We start from the raw sequence: 8,082 nt of genomic DNA, 5'->3' as shown, positions 1-8,082 counted from the left end.
CGACTGTGATATATAAAAAAATAACACAATCAATATGAAGGGTACCGCACTCTCATAAATTGCCTTATATTCAAATTTAATGACCATTTTTTTCTAATTCTGTGTCATTCATTGTTGTCTAAATTGTTCATTAAAAATCATGGCATAATTCTATACTAGATTGATATTATATATGTAATATTATGAGAAGTTCAGTTGAACAGCATTTCCTCATGATAAATTCACTTTAGTTTTATGCAAATTATAAATATGTTGTTATATAAATAAAATATTTTTCTTTACACAGTAACATTGTTTTATTTAAAAATTCATAGGTATATAAAAGGTAAGCATAGTAAAACATAAGTACTTGAAAAATAATTTTAAACCAACAAGATGAATTTTGGAAAAAAAGTTTTGAATAATGATGTGTGAATCAAGTGATTTTTATGAATTAGATGATTAGTTTTTGACTCAAATGCTACCTCAAGGGCGTGGGTATAAAGATGTGAATAATGATTTGATAATGATAATGATAGATAAGAAAATAAAATGTCAATCTGTCTCGGATTGTCCAGTAGGTGGAGGCTGGGGGGGAAAAGATGAGCCGATGGATTTTTGCACCTTTTTCTCAGTCTTCTTGGGCTGGAGCTTGGCCAAGATGTGGGCAGGATACCTCCCTGAGCGATGATCATGCCAGAGAGGAGCTTATTGAGTTCCTCGTCATTGTGGATGGCCAACTGCAGATAGTGGGGGGTGATCCTGGTCTTCTTGTTGACTCTGGTGACGTTGCCGGCCAAATCCTGTTGGATTTGGAAGTGTTCCTCAGCAGCATCTGTGGATGGCCAGCTGCAGATGGCGGCCAGTGCTCCTGCTCTTCTTGTTGACTCTGGTGTCGTTGCCGGCCAAATCCTGTTGGATTTGGAGGTGTTCCTCAGCAGCCAGGCACTTTATGACGACAGCGGAGTATATGGGAGGACTGGCCCCAGCCCTCGGTATAATTGCCCCTCTTGGGAAGCCTTTGGATCCAGCAGACGGGGAATTGCAGACAGCATTCATTGACACAAATGTCTATTTATTGATGGCCATGGTCTTCAGATATATTGTCTGACTCAGAGATCATTAGGACTTACTCCCCTTATTACTTTCTACACCCTTGCCACAAACAATTTCGGTACATATAATTTTGATAGTTTTCTATTTATTGTCATCTGTTTAACAAAATTACTCAATAGTTATAAATTATGAATTTGGGAAATACATCATGAGAATGTGAAGAGTTGATCACTGAACTATAAAATTGAAGTACACAATTCTACAAAACCAGCAAAACCGAAAAATAAACCAAAAAACCTCAATTTTTTTTTGGTTTAAAATTATTTATAGTAACTTCATCAACTTCACTAAGTAATACTTTATAAAACTGCAGTCTTCTGTCATTATTTTTTCAAATAAAATCTCATTTATAATTATTTTATCACAAATGTCGTCTTAATAAAATCAAATGGGTCTTAGTTATTATTTTTGCATTCATTTTCCCAGTCAGTTGGTATAAGGTCTAAAGTGGCGTTTTGTAACTGAGACAGTGTGCACGGAGGAACGCAATTTGGTATTTGTAGTTCGCGAGCTTTTATTTTTGTGTTATTATAGTACAGCATCTGTAAAAACAAATACAACTTATAATACAATATGAATTTAAAATAATCAGCCGGAATAATGCAAACGGAATCATAAATATAATACGGAGTAATAAGAACCTTTAATTTTTAGATACATACATATAAATATTCACTCTATAAAGACCCATATGCATCTTTCTCTTCTCATATCTTTCATTTTTGTTACATGAATATATTAATATATTCATGTAACAAAAATGAAAGATATGAGAAGAATAGTAATCTCATATATGAATATATTTAATCAAAGTTCAATCTTGATTTAAAATATAGCATCCAGATGCAACAACTATTTGTTAACTGCATATAGATGTCTCATATGTATCATATTGTAACATTTTGTAAAATGAAAAATAGAAAACCTCATTAACACATTGTAGTCGGGCGCTTTGAACAATAGACTCTAGCCCATAGCGGATGTTTTTCGCGATTAGCGCAAAAATATATCGCTTTCTTAAAATTTACACAATTTCTAAACCAAATAATATTTTCGATTCAAATTTTCAAACAAATCATGTATGACATTTGATCATCAAAAATAAATTATAATTGCTTTGATTATATCATCATTTTTAATTAAGTATTCCGTATTTCACAATTTTTAGAGGCATTGTAAACTCTAAAAAATAGTCTTCCCCTCCGAGTTATCATTCCCTATACAATGCTAATATATTCAAATAATAAAATACCAAACAGTAAACAAAACAGTGCGAGCGGTCTGAAAAATAGTCCAATACGTGAAATGACTCACACTAAACTGGAGATTGAGATCGCATAAAAACTTTAGATTTCTGACGATGCCTTTACATGCGGCACACTAGCCAATCCGGACAAATAATTCAAATAAGACATCTTAAATAACGTCGACAGACTAGAACCCAGATAGCAAATTACCCTTCAAGGCGTTTATTTCACGCTGATAACAAACCCGTATATTGCCGTTTCCTGCCGAAAACTGACAATCGACAAAAACGGCATTTGACGTGTCCCGCAGTTGATCGACAGTCCGCGAAAAATGGCAAATGCCGTGTCCCGACGACATTGTGTTAATATGCATTTAAATGAAGATTTTATTATTTTTTTTTATTGTAATTTTTGTGCCAATTCTTAAAAATTACCCAAAAAGGTAGCAAAATTATGTCATGCATACAAATGAACATATATTCAACTCAGAGTGAGTTACTGGTAAACATGTTTAACACTTAGTAGGTACTGTATGCTAACAAACATGGCAACAGACTATATCAATTAGGAGTCCGCTGAGAGTCTGTAGAACTCCTTCTGCATTTTTTTCAAATTTGGTAGTCAAGTTTAATAATTAAATTAACACACTAAGGGCGTTTGTCCACTACACGGAATTTTACCGTCTGGCACGTCAGTTAGCGTTTTAAAACGATGATTGGCTTGTGCTTTTGTCCATCTTTCTTCGTGCGTGAACCAACCACGTGAATTCGACCACACTAAACTGTCGTACTCGCTTTCATTTTTCAAAACCGGACGGTAAAATTCCGTGTAGTGGACAAATGCCCTAAGGCAGCTTGTGCACTACATGGAATTTTACCGTCTGACAGTCCGGTTTTGAAAAATAAAAGCGACTACGCTACTACTACAGTTTAGCTTGATCGATATCACGCGCCAGTGTGCGTGATATCGATCAAGCTAAACTGATCACTCACCGATCGAGCACACCGATCCGAAGAAAGACAAAAGCACAAGCCAATCATCCGTTTTATATGCTAACTGAAGTGCCGGACGGTAAAAATTCGTGTAGTGCACAAATGCCCTAAGGATGGGAATGGTATTTCTATCCGTTCCGTCGATTGATGCTTAAGGATGGCAAGGGCATAATTATCTTCTGCGCCACCCTCATTTCAAAGGTAGAAGAGAAGGAATTATCCAATGTTTTTATATGAATATTATGTACCTATCTCTTTATTAAGGTCTTAACTGTATGAACACAACTATAAAATCCCGTCCCCAGCGGTCTGCAGGCTTAAAAAATACCCATACAAAATGTGTTAATAAGATGACCTACCTTGATCTCAGAATCCAGTGTATCCGGCATAGAGTGCATTTCAACAACTAAAGCTGCTCCATACTCCGGAAGCAAACATTCCTCAAATCCAAGTGTTCTCCACAGAGCAGAAATAGTCAGGTCATGCCCCGAGTATAAAAACATTTTACGATCTGGCTGCAGATTACCTTCGTGCTTTTTCTTCATGTTTGTTAATATCTCACCTAGAAGTGGTCCTGAATGGGAAAAATAGAATATTATTTAAATAAGCTTCATCTGATCACACAAACCGAAGACGTAGAGTCTTTATAGTAGGATTAGATGATGTTCAGATAGCTTAATATGCTTTATTTTTATTCTACAACAGAATAATTTATACATTGACAACTTGTGATATTCAAAATATCAAACTCAGAGTAAATAAATGCACTCAGACCTCGCTTTGCGTTGTTACTGAATTAAGACTCATTTTCGCCGGGCTCATATTTTTTCAAATTGTGTTGTATTTTTTTATTATTCAGAGAATCATTTTTAAATTTTCTAAAAGGTAATTTCTTGTTTTGTAAATTTAAATTTTGTTTAAACTTCGAGGAATCTTTTGGAATGTATCTACGAAGCAAAGTGAGGTCTAAATGTATTGACTTGGTCAAACAAGCACTTATGTCACACGATTGAAAAACATCAAGCTCATAAGTATCTACTTTGCATGTGATGTCAATTATAAATGAAGATATAATGATATTTTATTTATTGTTTCGGCATTAACTTTGTGGTAAGACATGTTACAATAATTAAAGAAAACACTTCGTTTTTTACCACTTGAGTTTAATTATAGACTACATGTTTCAGAAGCTAAACTTCCATCATTCAGGTCTGTATGTCTGTTTTATATTTTATATTTTATATTTTAGTTATTATACAGACCTGAATGATGGAAGTTTAGCTTCTGAAACATGTAGTCTATAATTAAACTCAAGTGGTAAAAAACGAAGTGTTTTCTTTAATTATTGTAAGATATAATGATAATCATGCAAAATCATATAAAAGCTAATGAATTCAAAATGTGTGTGATTTCAACCCCTCAAAAATTGATAAAATAAGCAGTGATACTGGTAGCAGAAAAATAATTGGGAATCAAATGAAAAGTAAGTTAGAAGTAACAGTTTAATAGTATTTGAAAAAAAAATGCTTCCCTAGTGTAATGGTCAGCACGCTCGGCTACCGTTCTGAAGGTCCCGGGTTCGATTCCCAGGGGGGCAAATAAATATAAGTGATTTTTTCACTGTAATATTTATTAAATATTACCCTGGACTGGTACCTCAAGCGGAGGGCTGATCACCTTTCCTTCATGCGTTAACGATCAAGATAACACTGCGTTTATATGATGCAGTGTCCTATGCACCACTGGGGTGCGGATGAAGGTTTGAAGAACAATAAAGTATTTGAGAGTTTTATCATGGACCAGATTTACCTCCATGAAGCCGTTTTAATGAAGCGTTAAAGGTGAATGTTTCAAAGCTGGTGCAGGTAGCTTCTCTGAGTTTCTCGGGAAATAGATCCCTCGTCCATTTGGGCAGTTTCATTCCGTGTTCATTCTCAATTTGCAATACGCTGTACAGCAACTCTACAGATAAGACATCTTGAATGGTCTGGTTTGTGTTGAAAGTCAAGTTATCAAACAGGTTCTGGTAACGATCCACAATTTCCGGTAACTTATTTATTTCCGCATACTGCTCTGCGGCCTCTTTGCAAGGCTTCTTGATGGCTAAAATCTGGAGATTTTACGACTTTTTAAATATTCAATATTATAAAACTTACTTTAATTACAAGGAGGATGGAGAAAAGTCTTTTTAAATGCTGTAAATACAGAATATTATAAGAAACTCTTAGTAATGCTATTGTAACTGAAACTGTGTACAAAGTAAACCCCCCTTTAATCTTTAGATAGGTACCGCGTTATCGTAGGGAATGTTATAAGGGTTTAATGTTTTAAATTTTATTTTTACATTTTAACCAGCGGGAATGACTCAAATGAGTCTTTATTAAATAAAAACACAATTTAAAACATTTACCCTTTAAAACGTTCTCTCCAACAACGCGGTACTTATCTCAATGTTATAAAAGGGAGTAAGTGTACTATATTATGGATATAAAAATAAACATAATATTTTAAGATATATCACGCAGTCATAACTTTTAACTAAAAAACAGACAATTAAGACTTTTAATATATATCAACCGTTGCCATCCAAAAGGATGTGAGTGACAAATGGCCAATTTTCAGGAGACCCATTATGCACTTAACTTTTTGTTAGGTAGTCATGTACATCAACATATTGGCAAGACTTTATCCTACTTAATTATTTTAAAATAGCATAGCAACAAAACTACTTAACTAAGTTTATAGCACATAAAAACTGTTTCCTGAAATGTTGCAATTTGTCACATATGCTCTTTTGACTAAGCAACAGAAGATGAACAATAAACATACTAGGTGTAGATTGCAATCAGGAAAAATCAGATACTCATTTCTTACTTATTTTGAATACAGAAAATTAGGGATCAATTTGACAAACATAATTAAGAAATTATGTAAGCTCAATAAGGGAAACATAATGAATTCTATGAACTAATGTGAGGACAATAATAAATACAACTGCATATGTTTTCACATTGAAGAAAATATACATATTACATCTTGAAATATGTATAATAAAAATTACACAAGCTCCTATTATTCTTGATATATTTTGCCGGGAAATTCTTTAAGTGGCAGAATACCTTATCAATATTTCTTGGAAGTGTGTGCACAGGAACAGGTTGCCACGGAATTGAAGGATGCCATTTCTGACTTGCTATTGGTGGATACAGCCCGGCGAGCAATGTGGATGCACTGGATATAGTCCTCGAAGAATCACTGCTTATTATATAAATATCCTTTTCCAGATATTCTTCCGGTAAAAAGGAACCATATTCCTTCCTTAATGTACGACCGAGATTATACAGTTGGAGCTTTCCTTCCTGGAATAAAAAAATTAAATTTTAAAGGAAACTTTGGGCTTACTTGGGAATCCATTGGATTCTTCATTCACTGTTTAAAATAAGCAAAATAAATTGTAATCACGTTTGTAAGGGTGCCCAGACCACCTGGCCAATGATAATACTTGTATGGGTCACTGTTGTAGGTGCCGGTTGGGCTCCTAGCGCCATGTCTGAAAATCTGGAAACATTTTAAAAGTACATAATTTGCATTTAGTGCAGAACACTTGCATTAACATTGGATTTAATAATTCATGAAGGAAATTATATAAATATTAAGTTGAATGAATTTCAAATTCAATAAAAATATTAATTTCAAATATTCACTAAAATGAAAATCGTTCTATTGAAATTGAACCAAATTCATTAATATGTAAATGTACAAAACTGAAAAATCACACATTTTTGCCTGACATCTATGGACCGAAAAATTGACTACTGTTATCAGCCATCTTTGTTTACGTACGTAATTTTGGTGTAAAAAACATTTTGACAATTAAATTCAAGATAAAATACTTATAAATACGGTATAACAAACCTAAAAAGTGCATCACTTATCAGTTAATGGGAAGCTGCCTGATAGATGAGAGTCAACGCACCGACTAGTGTTATCTTGATCGTTAATTACAATAAAGTACATTTATCAGTCCTTTGCTGATACAAAATAAATACAGTATTTAGGTGAAAAGTCCCTGATATTTGACTCCCATGGGAATCAAATCCGGGACCTCTAGCATAGAACACTAACACGCTTACGACTACGCTACGGAGACGGACGTTCGTGTGTTAAAATAAAATAAAATTATTTGGTTCATTTTTTATTATATTTGACAATGTTTTTTATTGTTTTTATCAAATGTCAATAATGTAAACAGCGCAGCGGTTCATTCAAACTTGCCGCACTTATTTACGACATCAACTGTCAGCTGTAAGTTTTGGCGCGTGTTGATCATGTTTCGAAACGTATGATTTCGTAACGATATATATTTACTACTACTTACTATGCTAGCAAACTGTAAAGTGTTTTTTGTATTTGGTGGCTCCGGCTCTTGTGAATACACTAAAAATCCGAGAAGACACACACAAACGGCAAAGCCGAACGTCCCTACGGCAAATACCATCACTTTATTTTTTCCGAACACAAACCGCTTCCAAGTCTGCTGTCCGGTCGTCCCGTCAGTGTTCCACGAATTGTTACCCGCATCGAACTCCAAATTCATAATAAATTATAATTTATTTAAGTTGACGTCAATATTTTTTTAAGGATCACCGCATTTTGCTTTTCCCTATATTAAATATGAATATTTTAAAAGGCGGCACAGAATAAACCTCACTCGCGCATGACGTTTTTATTATTTTACTCGTCGAAGT

General features: G+C 34.1%; 1 protein-coding gene across 1 annotated transcript; it reads right to left on the bottom strand.

Annotated features, from left to right (window-relative positions):
* Positions 1-271: 271 nt before the first annotated feature.
* LOC148311912 (prostatic acid phosphatase) lies at positions 272-8,074 on the bottom strand. Its single transcript, XM_088278204.1, has 6 exons — positions 7,713-8,074; positions 6,797-6,892; positions 6,454-6,693; positions 5,144-5,444; positions 3,694-3,908; positions 272-1,637 (listed from the first exon to the last, which is right to left on the bottom strand). The coding sequence occupies exons 1-6, from the start codon at positions 7,929-7,931 to the stop codon at positions 1,491-1,493; spliced, it is 1,218 nt and encodes a 405-aa protein (XP_088134330.1). The 5' UTR covers positions 7,932-8,074; the 3' UTR covers positions 272-1,490.
* Positions 8,075-8,082: the final 8 nt, after the last annotated feature.

This window comes from Brachycentrus maculatus, unplaced genomic scaffold, assembly GCF_059751285.1.
Source record: "Brachycentrus maculatus isolate JH-2025_06_01 unplaced genomic scaffold, ASM5975128v1 h1tg000055l, whole genome shotgun sequence".
Taxonomy (NCBI): domain Eukaryota; kingdom Metazoa; phylum Arthropoda; class Insecta; order Trichoptera; family Brachycentridae; genus Brachycentrus; species Brachycentrus maculatus.
Note: the sequence above shows the minus strand (reverse complement) of the source record. Positions and strands in the feature narration are given on the sequence as shown.